Source organism: Besnoitia besnoiti, chromosome VII, assembly GCF_002563875.1.
Source record: "Besnoitia besnoiti strain Bb-Ger1 chromosome VII, whole genome shotgun sequence".
Taxonomy (NCBI): domain Eukaryota; phylum Apicomplexa; class Conoidasida; order Eucoccidiorida; family Sarcocystidae; genus Besnoitia; species Besnoitia besnoiti.
In genome coordinates this window covers 687,372-714,120 of record NC_042362.1, presented here as the reverse complement: position 1 = coordinate 714,120, position 26,749 = coordinate 687,372, and the positions used below count along the sequence as shown (strand labels likewise).

At 61.8% G+C, this 26,749-nt stretch overlaps 5 protein-coding genes across 5 annotated transcripts; 2 read left to right on the top strand and 3 right to left on the bottom strand.

The window, feature by feature from the left end:
• Positions 1 to 1,040: 1,040 nt before the first annotated feature.
• On the bottom strand, positions 1,041 to 6,277 carry BESB_076950 (uncharacterized protein; the record flags this gene model as incomplete). The annotated part of the gene is made up of 3 exons (XM_029366056.1): positions 1,041 to 3,996; positions 4,450 to 4,868; positions 5,294 to 6,277. 3 exons carry the CDS (start codon positions 6,275 to 6,277, stop codon positions 1,041 to 1,043), a joined length of 4,359 nt encoding a protein of 1,452 aa, XP_029217487.1.
• A 1,803-nt stretch (positions 6,278 to 8,080) lies between these two features.
• On the bottom strand, positions 8,081 to 12,860 carry BESB_076940 (uncharacterized protein; the record flags this gene model as incomplete). Its single annotated transcript, XM_029366055.1, has 3 exons — positions 8,081 to 9,555; positions 10,037 to 10,447; positions 10,757 to 12,860. The coding sequence occupies 3 exons, from the start codon at positions 12,858 to 12,860 to the stop codon at positions 8,081 to 8,083; spliced, it is 3,990 nt and encodes a 1,329-aa protein (XP_029217486.1).
• A 1,748-nt stretch (positions 12,861 to 14,608) lies between these two features.
• On the top strand, positions 14,609 to 18,463 carry BESB_076930 (tetrahydrofolate dehydrogenase/cyclohydrolase, NAD(P)-binding domain-containing protein; the record flags this gene model as incomplete). Its single annotated transcript, XM_029366054.1, has 5 exons — positions 14,609 to 15,458; positions 15,660 to 16,629; positions 16,967 to 17,142; positions 17,768 to 18,060; positions 18,179 to 18,463. 5 exons carry the CDS (start codon positions 14,609 to 14,611, stop codon positions 18,461 to 18,463), a joined length of 2,574 nt encoding a protein of 857 aa, XP_029217485.1.
• A 1,093-nt stretch (positions 18,464 to 19,556) lies between these two features.
• BESB_076920 (uncharacterized protein) lies at positions 19,557 to 22,505 on the bottom strand (the record flags this gene model as incomplete). The annotated part of the gene is made up of 2 exons (XM_029366053.1): positions 19,557 to 19,622; positions 20,043 to 22,505. The coding sequence occupies 2 exons, from the start codon at positions 22,503 to 22,505 to the stop codon at positions 19,557 to 19,559; spliced, it is 2,529 nt and encodes an 842-aa protein (XP_029217484.1).
• Positions 22,506 to 23,504: 999 nt separating this feature from the next.
• On the top strand, positions 23,505 to 25,619 carry BESB_076910 (uncharacterized protein; the record flags this gene model as incomplete). Its single annotated transcript, XM_029366052.1, has 3 exons — positions 23,505 to 23,995; positions 24,387 to 25,102; positions 25,534 to 25,619. The coding sequence occupies 3 exons, from the start codon at positions 23,505 to 23,507 to the stop codon at positions 25,617 to 25,619; spliced, it is 1,293 nt and encodes a 430-aa protein (XP_029217483.1).
• Positions 25,620 to 26,749: the final 1,130 nt, after the last annotated feature.

The following is a 26,749-nucleotide window of genomic DNA, read 5'->3' as shown; positions in this document are numbered from 1 at the left end:
TTCGCCGACGAGCCACGAAAGCGACCCCTGAACCTCTTCGAAGGGGTTCCACTATTTGCCTCTTTCTTCCGGAGGCAACGCCCCTGATTCTACCAGTATGAGTGTCGGCTTCGTTTACGCTTTTCTCTCTGCCTCCGCGCGCATCTAGACATCTAGCTCTATCGGCGTTTGGCCTGCAGGTCGCCGTGATGCCTACTCGCTTTGTGACTGCCTCCACGCGAGACAGTCTCCTCAGTCTGACTGCCTGCGAATGGAGATGCCTAACTTGCTGGAGCGCGTGGGAGATGGCGTGGATGAGACGAGTCGAGCGATAGCTGCGCCGTGGCTCTTCGCTGCGGTTAGAGCCGACTGGTAAGCCGCTTATGTAGGCGTGCTTCAAAAAATAGGGCAAAGAGGAGGGGCGGCAGGCGAGAGAGAGGACAGGGCGGAAGGGGGAACACATAAAGAAAACACAAGAACAGACACTGAGGAGAAACAGATGTACGGACGAATTTGATCCTGGATCCGGGAAAAGGCAAGAGATAATCTGAAATTCTATACTTTCAATAATTTTTTTCAATCTAATCCCTTTTACTAAGTTTGGCAAAATTGAATAAAATCTATTAGATAGAGGTAATCCCCGGTGGACCGCGGAGAAGGAGAGAGATAGACTGCAACTCCTGGAACTACCAACTCCTATATACCTGACCGCCTGTATGATTGCATGACCCTCTATCCCTACACATATACATCTATCTACCCGTAAGATCGCTGGTGGAGAAGGCCTGAAACAGAGAGATGCGCTGTGGATCTCATCATCCGCAGGATTTGCCGCGGAAATAATAGGTTTTTTCTGTCTCAGCACAAAGACGCCAGACTTCATTGCGCAACCCTTCCCCTTTCTCCGGTAAAGCACGCCGGCATGAACCACGCAGCTTCCGCCTGAGGCTCCTGTTGACTTCGAGAATCTCCCTTTTGCCCCCCTTTTTCTGTACCGAAGGCACCGCCGCGAGGCCGACTCGCGGCGGCTTTCTGCGAGTTTTCGGCCGAACCCCGGCGTCCTATCCCTCACCCTGGCTCATTTGCATCATTCGCTCTCGCGCGAACGCCTCGCAGTCTTCCAGGGTGATGGCGCCAGCGTGGATGAGCCGCCAACCTAGGGAGTCTTCGCGGCATAGGATGCACAGGCACTTGAATCGATATTGATACCGCATGTTCCTGTAGCGCGCCTCCAGAAAGGGAGGCAGCTCCAGAGACGCTTCACTCGCAGACGGCGCGGCCGCGTCGCTCGCCTCACCTGTCTCTGCCTCATCAAATGGTTTGGTGCTCGCATCGTCTCCTGTCCCCTGCCTCGCCTGCCGCATTTCGCCTGCCTCCTCGCTGCGTGAGCCACTCGCTTCCTCCCGACGGCCTGAATGGAATTCATCGCCCTGTCCTCCTCCGTAGATCGCCGCGAGTTTGGCTTCTTCTGAACCTTCTGCGTCTCCGCTCCTCTCTCCACTTCTGTCTCCCTCCGCGCTGCGAAAGCCGGCCTGCGCCCCCCTTCGAGCGATGCACGGCGAACGCAGCGACAGCGGGCTCGTCGCGGCTTCGCGCCTTTTTTCACAAGCGCGAAAGTAATCCGAGGTGATTTCCTCTCCTGGAAGAATCGGCCTGCTAGCCACGACTGCGAGGCGAAAGTAACTCGGCGTCAGCGGCGCCAGAGACGAGAGGTAAGGCGTGGCTTCCGCGCCGCTGTCGCAACCAGCCGGCGACGACTGTGTGAGGCCTTGTTCGCCCTCTCTCACGAAATGCCCGCTGTTTTTCCACGAGGCGATCATCGCTTCCTCTTGCCTAAGCCTCCCATCAAAGCCCGCGTGGCGATGCCCTCCCAATTCCGTCGTCTCGCTGCGCTCAAGCGAGGAGGAGACACCTGCCTGCGCCCGCGGCACAAGCCGTTCCGCGCCGATCTTTTCGCGCATCTCGCTGTAGTCTTCTCGCGCATTTCCTCCCCCTTCTTTGTCTTCTTTCTCTTCGTCCTCTTCACTTTCTTCGTCTTCAACTGGGTCATCTTCGTCTTCTCCGCACGCTTGCTGAGGGTCGCGGCTGGTGTCCGGCTCTTCGTAGAGCCAGCAGCAGTTGGGGAGGCAGGCGTGATTGATGCAGCTCTGGACAGGAAAGAGTGCGAGGCCTTGTACCGCGCACAGCGAGCTCCACTGGTCTTCCTCCCCGCGGCCGCCTGCGCATTCGCTCCCGGCTTCGCTGTTCTCCGCTTCAAAACTGTCGCTCTCAGAAGCGCATCCCTTTTTTCTGACCTCCGGCGCGTTCGCTGTGTTTGCCGGGGTCGTCTCGACCTCGCACTGGGTTCCGCAGCTTCGCATCTCCGCTACTCCGCATTCCTCGCTTTCGCTACCCTCGCTGGCGGCCGTCGCAGCGGCGCCTCTCTGCTCGCTGGGTGCGCGCGCGCTGCACGACTTCTCTGCGCGCCTCTGAGCCCTGCGCGCTAGAGCTGATTTGAGGGCGAGGTGATCCACGCGATATGCAGTGGCGTTCATGCGAATGAGGCCGACGACAGAGGCGAATCTGCTCAGCGTGAGAATGCCCGCGTCTGCCAGCTCTGGGAAGAGCCGCGAGAGAATGGAGACGACTTTCTTCGTCTGGCGCTTGATTTGCATGCGGAAAAACGCCTGCAACGAGCGATCCGCTGCCGCGCGCGTAGCCCGACGCCGCACGCGCGCCTCGTCCTCCCCACATCCCTCCACGACAGCTTCCTCTTCTTCCCAGCCTTCCTCGGCGCCGTCGCCCTCGCCGTCGCCTTCTCCGCGCTCTCCATCTGAGGCTGAGGGGCTCGGGATCGCCAGGCGACGGACGCGCCAAGAAAGACGCGCCCTCCCCAAACGCCTGTGGCCTCTAGACGGCGCCGTCCCGGCACCGGCTTCTACTACCTGCATCCTGCGTCTGAGCAACCTGCGCGCGGCTCGCTGAGCGCCCTGCTTCGCAGCCCGCGAGATCAACACGTGAGCTCTCTCGCGGACGCAGACGAGGCCGGCCTCGCCTCCAGGGCTCGTCGCCTTCTTCATCCTGTCTGTCTTCGCGGACTCGGAGTCTTGAGAGTGAACTTCGATTGCCTCGACGGCAGACGCGACGCCGCCTCGTAGTGCATGCGGCGCGTCGCCGGTCACTCGCTGGGGCGTTTCGTCTCCATCCCCCGCCTCGTCGCGCCGCGGCCTGGTCGGTGAACTCCCGCCCGCGAGCAGTGCCTTCCTCTGGGCTTGCAGATCCTCCGCCGGGGGCGTCTCCTCCGCGCCCTCCGCAGACGGCGCGCCGCGGGAGCGAGCCACGGCCGCACAGGGAGACGAAGAGCAACCAGAAGAGCCCACAGAGGTGGCGGACGAGGGCGGGGGCGGTATGGAAGACCTTCGAGAAGGAGGTGGAGAGGACCGACGCCTTGCAGGCGCCTCTGAAGCTTCTGACTCCGAGCGGGCAGACGCAGAGTCCGAGTGCGCCGAAGACGAGGTGAAACAGGACGCTGACCGCAACGGAGACGGAGAAGAGACAGACGAGCTGCGAGAAGAGGAAAACGTAGGCGACGACGAAAGCGACGAAGAGGACTCGCTGAGCGACGAAGGCGAGGAAATCGACGGCGAATCACGAATGGAGTTGCAGCTTATATGGCCCCGCTGCGAAGCCTCGCGACGGCGCTCATCTGAGTGCCCGAGGCTTCGGCGGGCCTTCTCCGCCCTCGCTCGCGCCGCAGCGTAGAGCCGGCGGTAAGTTCTAGAGGCGCGGATTTCGCGCGGCCTCCGGTGGGAAGCGCCGTCTCCGCTCTCGGCGCACTCCTCTCGCGTCTCGGCAGCCTTGAAGTCTCCGTCGTCTTCCTTCTTTGCGCCGCCTCGTTGGAGGCGATTCGTCTTTTCACGCGCGTCACCCGCTCGACAGACAGGCGAGCCTGCGTCTCCTGAATCGGCCGCGCCCTCGCTCTCCTCTTCGTCCTCGCCGGACGACCCTATGTAGCGCGGCATCCGCATTGTCTTCCACCTGAAGCGAGAAAACAGCATCCGCTTCAAAGAAAAGTGTCAAAGAGGCGTACGGACATGCGCACACCGCCGCCTGGAGGCGACGCAGGGGCGATCCCCCCGCTGAGGGTCGCGGCGCGCAAATGCGACACTGACCGTCGCGCTCTCTTCCCGCGTGTGCCTGGCTGACTCAACACGTCCGTGGCAGAAGAGGCTTTTGCGCCCTCCGTCAATCGGCTTCTTCCCTTCCTACGCCCAAGCCTTGCCGCGAGCCGCAGGGAGGTCGTCGCCTCGCGCTTCAGCCATATTTACAGATGACTGCATGCTCTTCTCCTTCACTGCCTACAGAGAGAGACCGGAGGTGGAACGAAACAGCTCGAAACTTGGCGCTACGCAGCGATTCAGCGCTGGCGGTGCAGAACGCAGTCGAGCCCAACTTCTCGCGAAAACTTCCTCTGCATGCAGAGCTCCCTACCAGGGCCGCTGATGCCATCCATGCCAGGGCAGCGCCGGCATGTCTCCCGTCGTCCTCTCCCTCTTGACTCTTCCGAACACGTCGCCGCGTGGCTTCTCCTCTGTCTCAGGAGCGCTTCGCGCCTCTCGGGGCACCCCTCCGGTAAGTCTATCGGAGCTCACTCCCCACGCGGCGTCGCTTCGCCCCTCGTCTGCGTGCGCGGCCTCCGCGACGAGTTCCGTGCCTCCTCCGCCTCTCTGCGCTTCGTCTCGCGTCGCGGCGTTCGAGTCTCTTCGCTTTCGAGAGTCGCGCTGGATTAGGGGAAGCACGCCGGCGAACATCTTCGCCGCGACGAGGTAGTACTCGTTGTCGGCCTCGGACGCGAGCCGCAGGAGCTGCGCGTAGAGCGGCGAAAAGCCTACGCAGAGACGCCCGTGGTGCTGCAGCAGGCACAAGAGAAGAAGGCAAATCAAATCTGAAAGTGAGGGCAGGGAGCTGGAGATCGTGCTAAACGAAAGGGCGAGATAACGCGTGCCGCGCAGCCGCCTACTCGACTCTGCACTCGCTCCAGCGTGGCACTTCTGTGCGCTTCTACCTTTATTGCCTCTTCCTTTCTCTTCTCTCTCGCTCACTGACTTTGGAGGCGCATGCATTCAACGCGCCTCCGGCCTCGCGTTCGCTCGACGGAGAGGCGTGGAGCGGCGAATGCAAGGCAGACAGGCGCATCCCACGAGAAGAATGCGCGACGCGCGCATCATAGATAACTGGAGAGTAAAACGAAGACTCCAACTTTTATTCCTGCTTTTGAAACCGAACTCTGTGATCGGGTGGAAGTCCGCAATCAAGAATTTGCATGCGGTCTCACCAGAAACTCAGCCTCCGCCCGGCAGCGTTCGCCGCAGTACTTCTGCTTGCAGCCCGCGCGCCATCGCCGACACCGGAGGCCACCTAGAAGTCTCTCCGCAGCTCTCCTTCGTTCGCTCTCCTCGCCGGCATCTAGCCTCTCCACCTCTGCGTCCCTCGGCTTCCGAGTGGCCTCTTTCTTCTTCTCTGCGTGCTTTTTGTCTGCCGCCTTGTGTTCGCGGTCTTCCGCTGTTATTACGGCGTTCCCACCCTGCGCCTCGCTCGCCTCTGGTTCGCCTCCCTCGCCGCAGGCGCCCGCCTCGGCGGAGAGCCCTTGGGGCTTCCTCGAGAGGAGGCGCGGCCGCCTGCGAGCGCCCGAGGCGACCTCTTCCTGCGCGTCGCGAGCGTCCGGCGCGGGGTTTCGCGGTAGCGGCTGGGCGGACTCGGTCGCTCGCCTGTCCCAGAGTCTCCCGCTCAGCTTGAGCGGCAGCGGTGCGCTGCAGTTGGAGCAGAAGGCAGGCGCGGCGAAGTCCGCGGAGGCGCCGAAGATCCTGGCGCGGTCTCGCGTCTCGTTCTGGCGAAAGAGCGGCAAAAACCAGCCGCGCGGCGCGCGATCCACGAAGAGCGTCTCGCCCTCGTGGATAAGCCGACACGCGCGGAGGCCGAGGCCGCTCTCGGGGGTGATGGGCGCGAGCGCGACGGTCGCAGGCCACACGCGGCCTTCAGAGGCGCAGAGCGACGCCCTCGTGAAGCGCGACAGCGCGTCCAGCGAAGAGAACGACGAGAGAGTCGGCAGCGGCGAGTCTGGAGAGGAGTACGGGCAGAACGCAGACGGAGACATGCGAGGCGATAACGCAGCGACTGAAGCGGCTGCTGAAGCGGTAAAGGAAGAAGAGAGCGGCGCGGTCGCACAGGGAGATGCAGGGGGCAAAGACCGCGCCGCACCTGCAGAAGGACGACGCGCAGAAGGCGAAGGCGGCGCAGCGAAAAAGGCCAAGTCTGCCATGCTGAACGCGTCTTGTTCAGACTAGGGAGCAACCCAACTTCCTGCGGACTCTGTCGGGAGGAAACAAGTGCAGAAGCATCAGACCAGAAGGCGAACTGTGAAAAACCCTAAACCCTAGATGGACAGAGGAGTCGCGCAGCGCTCAGCTCACCAGGAGGCAGGCAGATACACGCGGGCACAAGCACGAGCGGCGCAGGCGAGAGAAGACAGTTATGGAAAAGGGGGAACTCGAGGGTATCTGCCAAACTGTTGACGCCTGAACGTGTTTCCGCAAAGACAGAACCAGCGAAAAGTCGCGCAGACGTAGGGTGCATGCGATGCCGGTGCATGCAGGCTCAACGCATGCAGGCTGCTGTTGAGGCGCGAGAATGTGCGGCTAGCGAAGGCGCGAGAGTTGGACACAGCAGTTGAGAAGGATGATTATCGTTACGTTCCTCCGACGATTCGGCCCCCCAGATACCGCCTCTGTTTTCTATTTTCCCTGAAAAAGGAAATCAATCGATCATTTCTTCGTGATCGGCCTGAGAGAGCTGTGTGCCAGGCTCGTGTGTCTCCGCTTGAGTTGGAACCGCACCAAGCCTCGCGCGCCGAGGACCTCTACGGTCGGCTACAAAAAAACACTACGCCGTTGAAGGCGCTTCACAGATGTCGCTGCTTCACGCCTCACCCGGTCTCAGTGCTGCACGCGCATCTCCATAAGCATGCAAACAAAGACCTTCCAGATCAAAACCACGAGTCCAACTCGTAGTCTCTAGACTTCGCAGAAAAAGCTGATACATAATCCTCTCTCAAATATGATCACGCCAACTACGATGCTACTGATCAGACTAGCTGAGAAAGGGCACTGCACATGGGCGAGTCGTCTCTCCGCCTGCCTTTCTGCCGCAGACGAGAGCTGCGCGTGGAAAAAAAAACACGCAAAGCAGACGGGGAAGAAACTCCCCAAAAAGACAGGGGAAAACGATACGTACGAGAAACTGCTGCGTCCCGCGAGAGCAGACTACTCGCCCCCTCCACTGCGAACTCCTAAGCGCCAGTGTGCTTGAGTCTGAATGTGCAGATATGCATGCAGAGTGGCAAAGACAGAGAGATGTGTGCATACAGAACCGCCTTCCATGCATTTATGCAGTGCCTGTGGCATGATTCACGGATTTCCAAGGTCCCACACAACTTACCCACGCTGCTTACAAACCATCAGAGTACCGGCTGTCGCCAGGGGGTGCGACGCAAAGGAGACAGCTGACAGGGCATGTCACCAGAGAAAATACCACCGGCGGAGGAGACTTCAGTTGCCTGATTGCTCCTCTGCACACAAGTGTTTGCATAGTCACGGACCTACGCGTTTATACGCAGATGAAGAGCCCTGCTCTCGCGGGGCGGTTTCAGCCAGTCGCATGCCTAAACATGGCCACGGAGGTGGACTGCATGTGAAAAAGCTGAACAGCTGCATGCGTGAACGCCTCAGCCGACGCTCCGATTGTCCTTTTTGCCAGCTCGCTTTGCTCTCGCCTTCGTTGAGACTTTTCAGGGCAGACGGCAGAGTTCGCCGACAGACAATGCCGGCCGTCGCGCCTCGCTCGAAAACAAAGTAGAGTTACACAGAGAGAGAGTCAGCCTTTCTAGCACATTGAGGCACATGTGCGCATATGTACTGCTTCATCTCGCTGCGCAGGAGCCCGGACAAATACATAGGAACTCACGCATATACGCACACATGTATAGTGTCAATATACATATATAAATTATATGCAGTTTTCTGTTGGTGCAAGTCTCCGCGTCTGGGCGAGCATGCGTTTCCTTCGTTCACTGAATCACGGTGGACTCCTTGAGCGGCGTCCAGGCTTCTTTGGCAAGCCGGTCGACGACCATTTTGCACACTGGGTTTCTCCGCACCCAGCGCAGAAGTGTGTCGGCGAGGACGCCTCTGTATCTCTCCAGGCCTTCCTTTCCGAGCACCGAGTCGTACAAAAAGTACCTCGGCGGCCAGGCATTCTTATCAACCACCCCGCCACCCGCGGCGAGCGCGCCCGAGGCAGCCCCTTTGTCGACCGCGGCCGCGCCCAACGGCTTCGCGGTGGCGCTGTCCTCCTCGCAGCTCCCGGCGGCGGCGGGTGCCGCCCCTCCAGTCACTCTGCTCGACTGGCTCCCCCCGCGACGCGACGCCGCTGGCGCGCTGCCGCCGCTCGCCTCCACGGCCTGACGCGGTCGCCAGCTCTGCAGGTGTCTCTGCGTCCGCGTGCGCGCCCCCGTCGCTGCAGACTCCGGCGAGCCCGCGCGCGCCGCAGTCTTGGGGCGGGCTCTGGGGTCGTTGCCCTCGACCTGAACGCAAGGAAGGGTGAAGGAGAGGGTCATCCAGTTCCGCTCGTCACCAGTTTGAAGGGCAGTGTTGGTGACGACTCCCTTGAGGGCGAGCGAGAGATACACGCGCTTCGACGTGCCGCAGTCCCGCTTGATCGCCTCGAGAAACGACTTCTCGGACGTCGAAATCCGCCGGTTCAAGTTCACCGCAAACGTCACTTCGTTGTAGCCGCTGGAGAGCCCCACCCAGTCGACTGAGGGCGTCACGGTCAACGCGTACGCCTGGTCGCCTCGGCTAGCCATGTTTTTGAACAAGCTCCCGGCGCGCAGGTCGCCTTCCTCTGAGTACGCGCCTGTGGAAGCGGAGGAGGACGGCGGGATACTCGAAGACGCGTCGCCGAGCCAGTGACGGCGTGAGGAGGGAGCTCCGCGGGGAGGCGCGCCTTCTGCAGCCGCCGCGAAGCTCGACCGGGCAGCGGCGTCCCGCTTGGTCGCGTCTGCGTTCGGCGCGTAATCCACCAGCGCATGCAGGAGACGACTCAGCACCGGGTCTAAGATTACGTGGCGGAGGACTGGCGCGCCAGACTCGAGCTGGGCAGGCGTGCGCTGTTGGATGTCGAGAGGAATGAGGAAGGACGACGACCCAAACGACTCCCAGACCGCCTCGCAGTAAGACACCTCTGCTCCGCGCTCCTGTTTCACTTCACGCGTCTGCAGCGCGGTGCGCGCCACCCGCGGCTCCACAGAGGCGAGCCTCCAAAAATATGCTAAGCTGCTTGCTGGAGGAGGGGGGGCCGCGCTCGAGAACGCACTCGTGCGTAGCGCCGCATCGCGCGCCGAGAGCGTTCGCGCGGCGGGCGACGACCGAGAGGGGAACGCAGTGTTCTTGGGAGTGAAACACACCTCCGACGAGGAAGCTCCAATCTCGGTAGCCGGCAGGTAACTCATCTCCAACAGCGCGGAAAAATTCGCTTCAATGCCTGCGAAAAACAAGTCGCCGCACAGAAAAAGAGAACGCAAACGTGTCCGGACGAGAGAGGCAACCCAGCAAGGACCGCCAGCACGACGCGCCTCGACGCAGACATTCGTATGCAGGTACACGTGTGTATGCAAGCCCATAAATGTAGAGATCAAAAACCTATATGGACTACTCAATAGTGCCAGCGTCGAAAACGTGTTGGCATGAAACGTAGCTGGGGGCAGGACACGCGCGAGCAGTCGCCAAAGATGTGTCTCTACGGATAGCGCGAAAACAAACAAGTGACAAACGTGGCGCTAATGGGCCTTGCTCTCGCCTGCACGGAGACAGGGCGAAGGCTGGCGGGCGGCATGCCCGAAACGATGCCTCGAGATACGGACGAGCACAACCCGCAGTGCCTTTTCCGCACCTCGTTAGTGTTTGTCTTTGTCGCCCCGCCTTGTGCTTCCCGTCCTTAACGAGCAACCTGCTAGAACTCTCACCTTGGTTGTGGATGGCGAGGGTCGCGAGGAAGCCGCCAGTGAGGACTGCCGCGACGTCGCCTTTCTCGGCCGCCGCCGGAGGGACGAGCAGCACCAGCGAGTCGAGCGCGGTAGCCGTCTCCAGAGATCTGTGGAGGCGCTTGAGCGGCACCTTGCCCGCAAAGCCACGCGTGTGGAAGGCGATTCCGTCTGGACTGACCGCGTCACCCGCAGCAGCCGCGTACACGCTCGGGTCTGGGTGCGGCGGCGGCTGCTGGGACTGGGGCAGCGAGAAGGCGATGCGAAGAAGCGCGACCGAGGGACTCAGCATCGAGGACGTCATGATCATCCCCACGATGATGCCGGCGCCCACGGCGCAAAACAGCACGCCGAGCGTCACCATGAAGCACAGCAGGCCGTGGTACGTGTTTTCTGAAAACAACAAGGAGCCGCCCCGCAGAAAAGCGCGCACGCAGAGGATCTTCAGAAGGGACAAAAGCAGGACCCCCCTCGCGGAAGTGCGCGAGACGTGCACCGTGAAGTGGAGAGGGGATACAGACAACAAAGTGATGCTCAGAAGACAAGCCTCGAGGGCAGGAGAGAGTCAAGGAAGGCAGTTGCCTTCCTTAAAGGCTCTCCCGGAGCCCGTCTCCTGCGGTTCTGCGTGCATGCCGGAGCCCAGGCAGCTCTTCACGAAAGGCTGGGGGCAGGTGCTTTTTTTCAGGGTTTTTCCTCGCGCACCTCGGAGCACCAAGGCACGCTTGAAGCCGCTTTGGGCTTCACCTTTAGCCGCCCTGTGTTTCTTGACGTCCGTGAGGGCGTCCATCCACTCGGGGTCATCCAGAACGCCGCAGGCAATGAGCGAGGCCATGTGGAAGAGTCTGCGGCCGGTTCGCCGCTGCCTGATGACGTCGCTGCGGAGCGTAATTTGCCCGAGACAAGACAGCAGGCTGAGGCAGCGCCCCGTTCGCTCGGAGTTCCACGTCGCGTCGCGTCTCTTTCCCAGCATGACGCCGAGATCGTCCTCCAACTCGAGCGCCGCCATCTCCTTCACATGCTCGAGGGTCCTCTCCAGCACGCTTCCTTGGCCGCGCTTCCCCGCGAGCCCGTCGCCGTCCCCTCCGCCCATCCCCCACCAGCTGTCTCTATGGACGAGAGACTGCGTGCGGCGGCGCGCTGCGCCGCCTCCGCCGCGCGCGTCCGAACGCACGCTCTCTGAGCCGTCTTCGCCCTCGGCGCAGTTCCTCCTGCAGCCCATCCACCAGAGAGGAGGCGCTCCCGCGGCGGCGCTCGCCCGCCCTCCGCTGTCCGTCTGGCGGCGCCGTCCGGGAGGGAAGAGCCAGGAGCTCCGCCGCTCCTCGCCGCGCGGACCGGCCATACGTTGCACACTCTGAGCGGAGCGCCGCTGTCGGCAGCCGCCTCTATGGGGCGCCTGCTGTTCCGCGGCTGGAAACGGTCCCGGCTGCGGGGGAGAAGAGGAGCTCCGCGCAGAGCGCTTCGCCCCCTGCGGCGAGTCCTGGCGAGCCGCGCGCCACCCCGAGCCGCGCCTGGCGCCCGCCTCCGTGTCTCCGCCGCCGCGGGCTGCCGCGGCCCGGCCCAGGCCCTCGCCCCACACGGGGGCGGCGAACCGCTGGCCTGGGCGGGTCGCCGCGGCGGGCGCGGAGAAGCCGGGGGGCGAGGCCGCGCGGGCCCCTGGAGGCTCGGGGCCGTTCGACGGCGCGCGAGACGCCGGCGAAGGGGCCGCCGGGTACAGAGGCGCGGGGCGAGTCGCCTGGCGAGGCTGGAGCAGCAGCGAGGCTTGCCGCATGCTCGCCCGCAGGTTGTTTGTGAGAGTTTGCGCCGCAGGGTCCGTGCCGCCGCAGTCGCCTGCGCCGGTCGGGCTCGTCGCCGGAAACACATACGGCTCGGCGAGGTTTCTCGGGGGCTTCGACTGCGTCTCGCGGAGCCGAATCGGCAGCGAAGACCCGCTCGCGTACCCGCCGCCGTCGTTTGGAACCAGCGAGTCGCGCCCGGAAGCCAGGTTCGCAAAGGACGAGCGACTGAACGAACGAAAGAAGCGCCTGCTGCCCGTGAACAGGTCGAGCGGGCCTCGTCTGCCCGCGCCCTCAGGAGCCGACGAAACCGACACACTCGCCCGCGTGTAGAATCGCGACAGGCTGCCGGAGAAGCGGCCACGCAGCGACTCATATCCTTCCTCCTGCCTCGACTGCGACCTGCCGCGCGACGTCCAGCTCCGCAGGTAGTCAAACCCGCGCCGCGTCGACGGGCTGGACGCCCCCAGGAGACCGTCCTCGCGCTCGCTCGCGTGCTGCGGCGAGTAGCTGCCGCCGCCCAGCCCGCGGTCTCGCCACCCCCCGCCGCCCGCGTCGGAGAGGTCCTCGGGGTGCGGCATGAAGCTGCTGCTCGGCGACTCGCGACCCGCGGAGGCCACGCGCAAGTCAGCCGCCAGCGCCTCCCCGGATTCCTCCCGATCCTCGTGAATCGCCCGCTGACTCCACGCCGTCGCCGGGAGCTGCGCAAGCAAAACGATCTCCTCCTGAAACATCAGCGGAGACGACGGCGACAGCGAGGCGACCGAGCCATGGAGCGACTCGGCCGCGCCGGAGAGAGGGGCTGGGAGGGGGTTGTCGCGCTCGAGGGAGGCGTCACGAGAGGAGTCCGCGCAGCGCAGCAGGCGCGAGGAGGGGGGCGGGGAGCACTCCGCCAGCTGCGTGTGCAGAGTTCCGCGCGCCGAAGAAAGGCGAGAATCCAGCGCGCTGTTCGCGGAACCAGAGGCGCGAGACCGCGCCGCCGCCCTCCGGGCCGGGCGACCGCGGAGCTCCGCCGTCGAAGGCGAAGGCGCCATGGCGGCCGTCAAGGAATCGACTTGCCACTCCGAAGAGCAAACACTCAGTTACATAGTTTCTGGACAAGCCGCAAACATCTTTTGCAGTGCATGCGTGCAGCGAAAGAGAGACAGCCACTGCGTAGCCCCCTCGTCCAGACACGGATACAGCAGTCCGCGGGCACCGACCCGCCGAGACGCTCACTCTGCAGCCGGAGAAGAGGCTGGTTGCGGCAAAGCGCGCGACCTCGCAACCCCAGCTACACGCAAAGCAGAAAGTCCCAGCGACGCAGGCTGAGGCACCCCGCTGAAACAAAACCACACTCTCGAGGGCTTCAGGGCGTAGACGAGGAAGGACGTCGTCGGCGCTCGTCCGCGCCTACGCAGATGGAAGGTCAAGCACCGCCCCGCGGGCCTCCCCGGGGAACAGCGAAGGGAATGAAGAAGGAGAAGGAGAGCAAGAGAGATAGAAAAGATAGAGCGAGAGGTATAGAAAGATACAGGTAGAGAGATAGGGTAGTACAACGAAGGACAACGCAGTGAAGACACAGGCGCGAGCCGAGACCGCGCGAGGGCAGAAGCGGAGATTCAAGCGCAAAGAGCCGCGCCGTGGTACACGGCGTAAGAGCACGAGATGACGAAGGAAGGAGCTCTAAAGATACTGCAAAGGAAGTTGCGGCTCCGAAAGAGAAGAAAGAGACCCGCGTGAGGGCCTCGGAGACTCTCTGTGAGTCGAGTCGCGCTCTCACTTGCAGAACTTCGTGTCCTTGTGTTCGAGTCTTTTCGTCGATGGGAACCACGAAAAACGGGAACGTGCGGCGGAGCGGCGAAGAGCACGCGGAGGAAAAAAAGCTCTTTCTGAACCATTCAGCTTTCAGCTTTTCGGCATCGCCCCGCTTTTTCGCGCTCGCCGCTCTCGTCGCCGGCCTGGCGCGTGGTTCTTCTCCCGCGGCGAGAGGAGGCTGGCGAAAACCCGCGCCGCGGTTTCGCGGCGCCACCAACGTCAAGCAAGCACATGCACTTGAAGCTCGAGAAGCGCGGAGAAAATTCGTGCAGTGAGGCGCTTCTGGGCACGGAAAAGGAACAAGTGAAGCACGTCGAGGGCTGCGGTCCCTAAACCTCGGCTTGACTCCGCCTTTGTCTCCTCGCCCCTGTCTGGGACTCCAGCACCCGAGCGCGCGAGTCGCAGAACGGCCGACCCCCGCGTCGAGCCAGTTCGTGAATTTCTTGACGCAGAGCTGCGCGCCTCCCCCACACAGCCCTCCCTCCGTCGCGCCCTGCATTGCGTCCACTTTCCCTCCCTCGTTTTTTTTCTCGGGCGTGAGCGCGTCGTCAGCTTCTCCGCCGCCGTCCCTACCTAACGCACACATCTGCGCGACCGGCGGGACGTCCTCGACGGGCGATTCGCTCTCCCGATTTTGCGACGCGGCAGGAGACAAGGCAAGCGCTGTCCAGCTTCAACTGCGAAAAGCGGTCTTCTGCATTCCCGCTGCCGACTCCCCATCTAAATCGCCGTCATCGCTCTCGGCGAAGCCGGCGGAACTCTCCGCTCCGCCGTCGCGGGCGCTGGCGGTCTCCGTTGACCGAGGACGACCCCCTCTTGAGGCAGCGATTCCGTTTGAGGCCTCGCGAAGCGACAGCGACGCCGCGGTCGCCGCCTGCCTTTCCGCGCTTTTTCGTCTCTCCGCTGCCGCGCCGCCGCAGAAGAAGGCTCCTGGGTTGCCGCCGAAAGGAGACAGCCGCGCGGTCGGGGTCGCCTCAGAGTGCCGATGGCAGACACTCAGGGGGGAGGCAGCCAGCCTGCTGTGCGGACGGCCAGCGACGAGGGAGCCGAGGCGCAGCGCGAAGAGAAGCGAATCCCCTCCTGCAGAGAGATCGCCGCTCACATTTTGGAAGTGGTGCGGACGAGCGTGGAGGCGCTTCAACGCCTCGAGCCGCCTTCGGGCAGCCGGCTGCCTTCCTCGAAGATGCCGCCTCTTCGTCTGCTCGCCTCCTGGCCTGCTGACGCACCCCCCCCCCCTTCGCCGAGAGTCGCAGCACCTCCAGCCCGCTCTTCGTCCACCCCCTCCTCCGCGCCCACACAGGCCGCGTCGTCGGCTTCCCCCACAGCTGCTGCAGGAGGCTCCTCTTCCGACCCCTTTTCGGGCGCCTTTGAGGTGTCTTCTCCTGCGCCTGGACCGCGCGCAAGAAGCGGCGCTTTGTCTCCGCCGCAGGCCTCCTCTTTGCGAAATGCCGCGAGCGGCCGCCGCTGCGGCGCCGTTTCCCGGCGCCCCGAAGAGGCTGTAAACGCCGCCGAACCGCCGCATGGGAGAGAGCCGAGCGCCTGGCGTATGCAGGCCTCAGCTTCTCGACAGGGTGAGGCCGCGCAGGAGGAGGGACGCGTGGGTGGCGACGACGAATGCAGCAGCGCTGCCGACGTGGGAATACATACGAGCGCAGAAGGCGTCGAACGACGGCGGCGAAGGGATGGCATGGACGCGTTTTTTGAAAGGCTCAGCGCGCCGCCTCACCTCGTTGCCGTGTCTGTGGGAATGGCCGCTGCAGGCGCCTCCTTTTTGAAGCGTCAGCGGCAAGCGGCAGAGGCATGTGGCGTGTCGCTTTCGCTCCTCGAGTTTCCAGGTAAGGTGGCAACTTCGCACGCTTCAAAACTGAAGGCGGGTGCTCTCCAGGCTTGTCTGTAGGCCCTTACGGAGCTTTTTTCCGCGTTAGGCGCAGGGCGCGCACGCCACTTTGGCTCCACCTCTTGCTTGTCTCGTTTGATAGCCGTTTCTTCTAGGATTCCCCTTCTTTCTTTGTCTGCTGTGCGCAAATAAGCTTCAGTTCCTCTCACTGAACTCACGGAGCGCCTGCGGGAGCAAAGCGCCTCCAGCAGCGTTGATGGCATCGTTCTCCTCTCGCCAGTCCTCCGCCTTGACCCCACGGCGTCTTCGGCCTGCAGCTCGGGGGCCGCGTCTGCCTCGCCTTCGATTTCTTCTCCCTCTCTCTCGCTGTCTTCGCCCTCTTCGGCTCCGCCTTCGTGCTCGCCGGCCTCTTGCGTCTCCGCGGCGGCTGACGGACTGGGCGAGCCTCCCGAGTCTGCGCTGGTGAAAGCGTCTGACACCTTCCTCGTGCACGTTCTGCAGGCGCTTGTCGCCGAAAAAGACGTCGATGGCACCCTTCCAGCGAACTACGGCGCCATGGCCGCCTGCGGAAAGTACGCAGGCCAACGCCAGCGCGCCGCGAAGCGCCGCGAAGGAGGAGACGGCGAGGCGGGCGCGGGAGAGGGAGCGAGCAAGCGGCGACCGCTGGGGGTGAGGGAAGGTGGCTGTGCGCGCGAACAAGCAGGAACCGTTGCAGAAGGAGCGAGAGAAGCAACAGCCACAGCCTTAGCCGGAGGCGAGCGCGTGACGCCTCCCTGCGCACAAGAAAAAACGCGCGCGCGAGGCCTGGAGAGCGAGCAGCCGCCGGAAGGAGGTTCAACAAGAGAACTCGCAAAGAAGGCAAGCGAGGTCGCCTCAGAAGAAGGAGCCGCGGCCAGGACCGTCCGACATAACTCGACAGTCAGCGGAGGGGCGTGGGCGTGCGGAGATGCGTGCGGAGCTCAGGATGGAGATGTGGCAAGAGGGGAGAGGGAAGAGAGGCAGGCGGAAGAGAGGCGAGAGTTGAGGCACCAGCTGAAGCGGATTCTGAGAAATCTCGAGGGCAAGGACGGCGACGACGGAGGGGACGCCCCCGAGGAGGGAGAAGAATGCCTGGACACGCCGTTTTTCGCTCCCTGCGTCGCCGTCGCCACGATTGAGATTCTCAAAGCGTGCGTGAGGAATGCCAGCACAGGGAGTCGTCTGCGTCGCTCTCTTCCACATGTCCGTAGTTCCGCGCACGCCCCACACGTCCTGCCTCTCTCCGCTCTGCCGTCGCGCTGCAGAAGTGCCTTCTATTCGCTGCGTGCCTGAGGGCGCACATGTCTCTCTCCCTGTCAGAAGAGACGCGCTCTTCTCTCCTACTCCCCTCGTCTGAGGAGCAGCTCGATACTCGGCAGCTTCACCACTCTTCTGCTGGTTTACCACTCCCGAGGCCATATTGCTTTTTCGCTGCTGCATCCTGATGTGTGTCTTGGAGCCGAGCCGCTTTCTGCTGTGTTGCCTCAGGTGGGGCGTGCCGCTCGCCGGCGCCCTCGTCAGCGTTGTTGGAACGAGCGCCAACGTCGGTCAGGCTTGCGCGCTTCTCCTCCTCCAGTGCCAAGCGACGGTAGTCGCCTGCAATAGTCGCACGCGGAATCTGGAGGCGCTCCTGAAGGCCTCAGACGTCATCGTCGCAGCGGCAGGTACGCTCACAGACCGCGAGCAAAGACGCGCGGGGCGGCGCCCGCGAAGAAAGCAGGAAACGGGGCGAGAAGAGCGAGTGAGGGCAGCAGTCTGAAACGGCGCCCTGGGGGAGCAAAGCAGAGGAGATCAAGGGGGAGGGGGGGGTGGCGAGAGACGCGTCAGGCGCGGCAGCGTATCGTTCACGTCTTGGTGTCCGATGTGCTCCAGAACCTAAACCCTCAACTCTCTCTGCTGCCGTCGTCTTTTCTCGTACTTTCGAGCGCTCTCCCTGTCTCGGCTTGCACCGTTGCTTTCAGAAGCGTTCAGTTGAACGTGCTCACCCTCAAATCGTGTAGACTGCGGCGTTATACCTTCTAGAATACTGGAAATGACTCCGATCGTGAGATGCAGACAACTGACTGCTTTAGGATATGCGTAGAAATGAACATGTCCAGCGTAGTACTTAAGAATACTCTCCCTGCCTCGGCGCCTCACCGCTTTCGCTCGGTCAGCTGCGCGTTTAGCCGCGTGTGTCGTCCTCCACCCCCCTCCTGGTGCAGTGCCGCGTCAGCGTTGTGCCTCCCTTCTGCGCACGCCAGAGCGCCTCGCGTTTTCCGCGTGGAATGGATGTCTCGTGTCCTCCAGGCTCGCCGCACCTGATCTCGGCCGCCATGGTAAAGGAGGGCGCGGCTGTCATCGACGTCGGCGTGAGCGTCCTCGCGCCGCGCAGCTCAGCGGGGAGCGCCGCCACCGGCGCAGAGGCCGCGCGCCCAGCCCAGGGGAGCCTGCAGGACGACGCCGGAAGCTCCAGCAGGCGCGGAGCTTCTCAGGACGCGCGCGGCTCAATCGCATCTGCAGAGGCTCGAGGAGGCCCGGGGGGACGCGGAAAGGAAAGATGGACGTCGCCGCGAGTGCTGGGGGACGTGGACTTCCATCAGGTATCTCAGAAAACAAAGTTTGTGACCCCCGTGCCTGGGGGCGTCGGCCTCGTTACCGGCGCAGTGCTCATGCGGCAGCTCGTTAAGGCGAAAATCCTGCATCTTTTGCGCTGCCTAGATCGGGGAACGTGAAGACGAAGCTCGCCCAGCCGACGAAGCGGCCGACGCCGAAAAAAGAGGCGAAAACGACGCGGAGGAAGGGCAGGAGGCTGGGGTCCAGCGGCGAAGAGCGGAGGAAGCCGAAGGCGGATGTGCACGCAGAGTCATTGCGGATTCAGCAAGAGCGCATACGGAAGAAGAGAAAAGGAGGGAGCAGGCACCCGAGAAAGTGGCGACCATCAACCAAGTGGGAAGGCGGCGACGCGCAGCTCCCCTCGCTACTAGGGATCATATTAAGAACTAAATATATATCTGTATATGTGCATATATATATGTATATATATGTATATATGCACATATGAGTATAAGCATATGTATATGTGCATATTGTCTTTACTGTGTATCCGCGCATGTATTGATCATTACGCCTCAGATGCGGCCCTTGGCTTGCTTGGTTAAGCAAACGAAGTTCTTTTTTTTGCAAATCGCTGAACATCGCGGGGAGCTCAACGGCGACCCTCAGAGGCCTCCTCTGGCGAACAGGGTACCAGACTGAGCTGCTGGGTGCCCGATACCCACATGCGTACTTCACTACGTATGCATCCTGACTCCCAGGATTTGCAGACGCCACGCTCGCGGAAAGCAACAGCCGCTGCTACATCTCGTGCTGGGTACTTGTTTTGCTCCTCCGCGACGGAACTAAGCCAGCACTCTTCTTCTCAGCCCCGCTGGATCGAGTAAAAGGCAAGAGTGCAGCGGGGATTCAGCTGCTGTGTGCTGACGCTTCGGCGGCGCAGGATGCCAAAATACACGAGACGTGGAACTGCGTTTCTCAGAAAACAAATTGAAAAGCTCAACGTGATTATTCGCTGCACTGATGCACATTCAGCGCCCACTGCGACACGGCATGCGACATAATACGCAAAGAAGACAAAAAACGAAAAACACAGAAAAAGCTAAATTCCACATGAACAGCCAAACGGCGTTTCCTTGTGGGCGACTCTCCCTTCTCCCTCTTAGTGAGCACATTTCTGCATGCGAGTCTTATATTTCTTCTCGCAGCTTCAGTGTGCTCGTTCCTCTCGCTTTGCTTGGAAGTATCTTTTCACCGCTCCTCCGTTGGCGCTGCTCCGCGTCCACGCATGCCGCTGGTGTCTTCACATTTCAAGGCTTCTTCGTTCTCGGGGCGCTCTCGTTTATCTCCAAGCCTGCTTCTCCTCTCTTTCTCTTTGCAGCTCCAAAATCCGCGTTCAGAAGTAGTCACATTCCGGGTGACCGGAATATACAATAATATGAAATAATAATGTAATATGTACAGTTCCAACTGGGATGAAGGCTCGCAGCCCTTCGCAGCGCAAACGTCGAGGTCGCCCGCCTCGCTTTTCCGCGTCTTCGGGTCATAGTCCAGTCGGCCGGCACAGCAGCGTGAGGAGATTCTTCTTCTTCTTTAGCCTCGCCTCAACCTGCGCGACACACGCAGCAGCGAGAGACATTCGAAACCGAAGTCCGAAGCGAGCATAAAATGAAGCTTCGACGCCCACGCAGCCGAGCTTCTCAGGTCCCAGACTCTAAACGGAGGGAGGCGCACATGGAGACACGAATGCATACGCGCATGCAGGCATACATTAATACACACATAAACATATACATCTACATATATATGTATATATATTTAGGGCTACGAGCATGTCGATGAGTGGACTTTCAAACGTGAAAGACCTCCGCCTCGGCTACTTGTCAGTAGCTCCGCTGCCCCCCCCCCCCCAAACGTATTCATTTATTTCTAAACACGCACAAAGTATGTGTATGACGACGAGACAGATATTCGGAGTGTTTGGATAAGCTGACTTTTCACTCTTCTTTTATGCGGCTTAGGCGCATACCTCGTCGGGGTCGATGGCGTATGGCAGCGGAACTCGAATGCAGAAGGGCGTTTTCTTTTCTTCTCCGGGGGTCAGCATCACGCCTGAGACTTCGAGTTCGCGCTCGGTGCCCTCGACATGGAGCGCCTGCGGATCAAGTGGGAGCGCGAAGGCAATGCAGATCTCGCGAGCATCAGGAAGGCGTGCCTCTCCGGTCTCCGCGTCTGCACTCGGCGACGCGCCTCCACGCTCCGCCGCGCGGGCAGCCGCCAGCGCGCGATGCGTCACCCGCCACAGCGGCGCTTCAGCCGGCGCCGGGGGGACGGCGGACGCCGCGGTGTCCAGCGAAGAGGCCAGCAGCGCAGAGACCGAAGCTGCCGCAGAGGCGGCAACAGGAGACGGCGACGGAGGCGAGGGCGAGGGCGGAGCCTCGGGAGGCGCGGAGGCCGAGGCGCTGGCGCCCGCAGGCGAAGGCGGTGACGCCGAGCAAGGAAAGCGAGACAGTGGAGGCGGAGGGGGAGGAGAGGCAGCGCGCGCCTCACGCAGAAGGCGGCGCGTGGTCACCTGCTGCAGGAACTTCTCGTCGCCGAGGTGATGGGACGGCGGCGTTTTGCCTGCTCCGCCCGGGGCAGCGGAGGGGTCTCCTCCATCCGGCTCCTCCGCGGCTGCCTCGCCGCGGCGGCTGTCCGCTGCCGGCCGCGGCGCGGCGTCTCGAGTCGCGAGGTCTTCTCGCTCGAGCGGAAAAGCCTCTTCGGCGAGTACCTCAATGAGCGGACCTGAGCGGCGAGCCACGCCGCGGCCGCAGGTCTCTCGGTGCGAAGAGGCCCTGGCTGCTTCCTCTCTCGCGCGCAGCGCCGCCGCAATCAGATCTTCTGCTGCGTCTTCCTCCCCGCGCTTCTTCCTCCGCCTCTCTTCCTCCAACCTGCGCATGTCCTGGCGCAGGTGCTCCACCTCCGCCGCGGACGGCATGATGATTTCGCGCGGCTGCTCGTCTGTCCCGCCTCCGCTTTCCCCCCCGGGGCCCTCTCCCGCGCCCTTGGCTGTCGGCGCGCCGCCCTCGCGGCCGCCAGCGTTCGCCTCCCGCGCTCCTCCGGCAGCGCTCGCCGTGCGCTTCGCGCCCTTCCCGCTGCCGCCGTCGCCTCGCGCAGCCTCGCGGCGGCGCTCTGCGACACAGTCTTGCTGCAGCACGTGGAGATGCGCCTCCTTGCCGCCTTTGTAGAGGAGCTTGGGAAATCTGAGCGAGTGCGGGGCGACGACGAGCTCGCCGGCGGAGGCTGCCAGCTGCGCGGGGTCCTGGCCTCGCGCGGCAGCGTTCACCGCGATGCCTTCGATCGCCTCTCTCTCCTTCCGACCGAAGAAGCCGCAGGCGTCTTCGACGCGCTGCTGCTTGCCGCCCTCGTCCTCCACGAAGCAGAACAGAGACGAGAGACGCGAGGGAGCAGCGGAGGCCTCTTCCTCGCCTGCGGCACCCCACGCCCTCCGCTCACTCGGCAGCGCGCCCTCGAGAAGCGAAGACGGGCGGCACGGCTGGTTCGCCGATTCTTCTCTCTCGCGCGTCCGCTGCAGGAGGAGGAGCTGCTCCAGAGGCATCAGCCGCCGGAGGCAGATCGTGGCAAAAAACGCTTTGAAGCGCAGGTCTGCCTTGCACCGCTGCACGACGAGGGGATGGACGCACACGTCGACGCACACGCGAGAGACGCGGGCCTCGGCCGAAAGCGCCGCCTCGCGCCGCCCTCGCAGGCGATCGTCTTCTTCCTCATCCAAGAAGAGTGGGACGGCCTGCAGCTTCTCCGCGGCGCTTGCGAGGCCGCCCTGCTCTGGTCGCGCGTCGGCAGAGAGCGCCGTGTCGCGCTTGTCTTTCACCGGCAGCAGGCGCCGGAAACCGACGCTGATGGGGAGGAACGCGTCGTCGAGCTGCTCCGGGAGTGTGCATACACCGTCCGCGCTCTTCGGCGTCGGCGCCTTCACGAGTGGAGAGAAGCAGACGTTCACAAAGTACTCCAGTACTTCCAGCGTCTTTCTTTCTCCAGTCGCCGGCTTCGCGGCGCTCGGTTGCTTCGCGCCGAAATCGTCAAGCTCCTCAATCAGCGGCGGAGGAGACTCTGACTCGAGAGCAGACGCCTTCCTGCTGTCTGCACCTCCAACTGGAGACAGAATGTTGAGCTGCGTTCGAATCACGAAGCCCGGAGAAGGTCGAAACGGATCGGGAGGCGGGGAAGACTGCGACAACGAGGAAGGAGATGCAGAAGCAGATGAAGAAGATGAAGACGACGGAGGTGATGAAGATAAAGGAGGTGGAGAAGATGAAGATGAGGGAGAAGAGGATGATGCAGCACCTTGGGCGCCGCGCGCCTCCTCCATTTGCTGCTGAATGAAGCGGCGATACCTCTCGGGGTCTGACTCTGCGAGGTCATCGAGCATCGCCCACAGCGCCTGCGCCTGCTGCGCGATGCCCGCGGCGGGCGGAGCGGCGGCGAAAGACATTTTCGCGGCTTCAGAGGCGCGTAACCATGGCCGCGACGCCACGGGAAAGAAAAGAAAAAGCAAGGACGACGCTCACGCGCGCACAGCAGAGAGGCGGGTGCGACGAGAAAGAAGGCGCGCTCGTCTCTCCTGCCCGTGTCTGGCGCACACAGCCTCGTTGCGTAAACCGGGGTCCACCTCGGCGAATCAAGGGTGGAAAGGGTTCAGCTGCGGATGCAGAGGAGGTGAAGAGAAGAAGGGAAGAAAAATCGAGCCCTGTGTTTCGCTGGAGAGTCCACAAATCGCGAAATAGGTGCGCACACAGATCTCCTCCTCTGGAGTGAGCGGCGGAGATTGAGCGACGCTGCGCGACGGCAGCGGAGAGAGGAGGGGAACAGGTGACGGCGCGGAAGGCGAAAGAAGAAGAATGTCAACGACCTCCTTCGGAGATGACGAAGCAGAGACGAGAGGATGCGGCTTCACGGGCGAGTTGAAAATGACACCATGTGCGCACGCGCGCAAATCACGCGCCACGCCGCGTCTGAGCATTCTTTTCTCTTGCATGCGCGCTTGCAGGGCAACTGAGAGGTCGACAGAACCGATTCTTTCGAAGTTTTTTGTCTTGCCTTCACTTTTGCCGCTCGCTCCTTTATTCTCTTTTTTTCGGCGCAGGGGGACTCCACCTGCTTTCCGACGCTGTGTACGTACACACGACATCGCGGCAGCCCTCGCGGGAGTCCGCATTTCTCGTCGGCCGGGCGGTTTGTCTAGGTTTTCCTGATTCGTGCGTCTTTCCCGTTTCTCTTTTGCGGCTTTCTTTCCTACTTGGCGGAAGCTGCTGCCCCTACGCGCGGCGTGAGACACCGCACGCGCAGCCCGATCGGCATTTACCAGCTGAGGCTCCCCCGGGGTCGCTTCCTCGTCGGCTGCGTGGACGTTGGGTCGTCTCTCGCTCAGCCAAGTTTTATCGTCTTTCTTGATTCGTGTCTCCTCCTCGCGCCCGCGTTTTCCGCAGGCAATATGGCGGGCGCGGCTTGCGACGCGGGTGTCGCGCTTTTCAGGGCGAGGTTGCTCGTCAGTGCCCTCTCTGCCTTGTCATCTCTGCCTTCCGCTTCTGCTCTTCTCGCTTCTTCCTCCTCTTTCGCGCGCATGTCTCCTTCTTCTCTGCGTTCTTGCTCGTTTTCTTCCCAGGGCTCCGCCCGCGTGTCGCGACGCCCGTCTTCTCCCTGTCTTCCTGCTCCCTCTCTCTCGTCTGCGGCCGGTGGCGCTGCTTCCTCCGCTGCCTCCAGTTGTCTCCAATCTACTTCTTCGCCTTGTTTACCTTCTGTGAGCGCCTCTTTTTCGTCTTCTCTTCCCGTATCTCTTCTCGCTGCATCTTCGTCTCCTCTCTCGCTTTCGCTCTTTTTCTTCTCCGCACAGAAAGCAAGCAGGCCCCTGGCGCCGGTCTTGCTGTCTCGGGGCATCTCCTTCAAGAACCGCGCGGAATGGAGGGCCTTCATGCGTCTGCCGCCGTAAGTTCCTCTCAACTGTCGCTTCAATTCCGGCTTATCTTTCTCGGTGGGCGAGCTCCCCTCGCGCCGAGCGCTCACACAGCACACGAGGGAGGTGTGGAGGTTCCTCTATTCGTTCATGTCTCGCTGCCTCCTCTGCTTTCTTCTCGCCCGGACATTCTCTCCACCTGGCGTTTCCCCGTCTGTCTCTGTCTTCTCAGTGTTTGCGTCGGCGCGTTCCGCTGCCGGGGCGTTGTGCAGGGGGAGGTTGAGGCGAACTGCCTGCGTTCCCTACCTTCTTTCTGCTCTTCTGGCGGTTCACTCCGTCACGCGTGAAGTGTGGGAGTGGGCGTGACAACGTGTCTGTCGCGTGATGTCCTTTTTTTCTCTGAAGCATTGTGTTTGTTTTTAGGAAGTCGCGCGTGGAGCCTCGGCGTTCCATCCCGCGTATTTACCCGTGGCGGATGGCGCACAATCCTCTGCCTCGCCGGTATCCGCTTTACAAGCACCGCACGCTTTTTCTCCCGCTGTCTCTCCCCTCGTATGCGCCGCAGCCTGCGATCTCTGGCGTGCCCGTTGCGCCGCTGACTGTGACAAGCAACGCCGCCGATCTCCCGCATTCCTTTCTTCTGCAGAAGGCCGTACGGGAGCTGCAGCCGCTCGCGGTGCGCGGCTCTTCTTCTTCCGTGACTTCCTCTTCTTCCTCTGCCTCTTTATCTCCCTCTTCGCCGCTTGAGCTGCCGCACGTCCTCAGGGACGGCAGCGTCCGCAGCAGACGCGGCGCCGCTGCCCCCCCCTCGTGCGTCGCCGCCCGCGCAGCGGCGCTGCGGCGCGACGCCGTCGAGGTCGCCTCGCAGTTCTCGTCTGCAGCGGCTGCGCCGCATCCCCCCCCTCCCCTCCGCGCGTCGGGCGCCACGTACTCGGGAGCTTTCGTGGTCCTCTACTCCGCAGACGAGTTCGCGTCCTTCGCGGCAGTTCGCGCCTTTCTCGACGCGCGCGCGCCGGGAGTAAGGCTGGAGGGGCGGCAGGAGGCGGGCGCTGGCCTCTTCAAAATCCTCCGCAGAGACGATAGCTTGCCGGTCTTCGTGAAGGACGAGACGAATCGACCCGACAAAACTCGAAGGACAGGTGAGAAATAAAGAACACTCGAAGCCCACTCGAGCATGTGGCGCAGCAAGACGAGGACCGATGCATGAGAAGATAGATAGGTAGCTAGATCGATATGGAAAGGAAGAAAGGAATCAATAGATGTGCCATGAGGTGTGCTGAGTTGATTGAGGAGGCGCCTTTTGTCGCGACAAAGCGTGTCTGTGTGGCTGCCGACCCTCTGGAGCTTAGAACGTAGATGTACGCGCTAGCCGGATTTCGGTCGAAGCGCATTCACACATTAAGGATGCTTGGAGCTCAAATGCATTTCTGCTTTTGTTTTACCCAGCGAAGTGACGCGGCCGACTGGAGAGACACTTTGTGTCTGAGGCCGAAGCCGCGTTTCTGTCTTTTGAAGTATCTTCTTCTGCATTCTGTTTGCATTCTGTTTCTTTTCTTTCCTCTCTCTGCAGCCCTGGCGCGACGTGAAACAGGGACGGCGGCAGTTCGCAACATTCTCCTCGCATGTGGCGCAGCTGGCGACCCGTCAGCGGTTTGACGCGAAATGTTCCTTGGAGTCTGAATGAGAAGCGCTGAAGTCTCTTTTGCAGGCCCGCAGCGCCCGAAGTGCGCAAACTTCACCTGGGAAGGTTGCCTCTTCTCTGGATGTCGATCTCTCGTCCGTGTGGCTCGCTCTGCAAACGCGTTTGCAAATACAGATGACGAACAGGGCAGTCCGCTGCATCTCTGTGGGCACGCTTATTCGCGGCGCTTGCAGGCAAGCGCGCAGCTTTCTGGGCGAAGCTTTGTCGCGTCTCCCAGTCCACGCACAGCCCTCTGAGTGTGTCTCGCTGGGCTGGGAATCACCAGTTACCCTTCGCAAATATTTATATATATGGATATATTTACATATATCTGTACGTGTGTGCGACTGCATGGGAGTGCATGCACATTCAACGAGGAGGTAGACTTCGGAGGTTGCATCGGCTTTTTCCTCGGCAGTGTGATTCTTGGATCGAGCGACGCTGCGCCAGGCGGAGGTGCGAGGCATAATGTGTTTTTTCTTGTTTTCAACTCTTTGGTTCGCTCTGCTTCCTCTGTTAGGTCTAGGGTTTAGGGTTGAGCAGAGACGGAAAAAGGCGCCTCCTTCGCGCGGAGAAGTTTCCTAGTTCTGCCTATCGAACTGCAGCTGCAGGGGTGAAGGCCCACGACACGCGGGAGTCTTTTCAGGCTCGAGCAGACACCCACGTACTTTTACAAATATATATATATATATATTATGCGGTATTTCTGGGACGTTGGAATGCACTGGTTTGCAAGAGTCGTTTGCGAGTGTCTGGCGACGTTGGTTGTGCAGACGTAGAAGGCAGCTGCCTCTCGATTGCATTGCCTGCGTCATCGAGAGGCAGCTGCGGGTGCATCGACAGGCGTTTCAGTCGAGGCACAGGACTGAGAGTCAGAAAGACGCTGAGGCCGGATGTCTTCCCGCGCCCACAGAACTCCGATGCCCTCCAGCGGACACAGGCTTGCTGTACGCGCCTCTTCAGAACTGCGCGCACGTTAGACGCATATACATATATATATATACTATATATCTATTCTATATATATTTCATATAGAATATATATACACTATATATAGATATATAATCCATTCCCACAGACGGATGTATTCACAGACCCAAGGCCT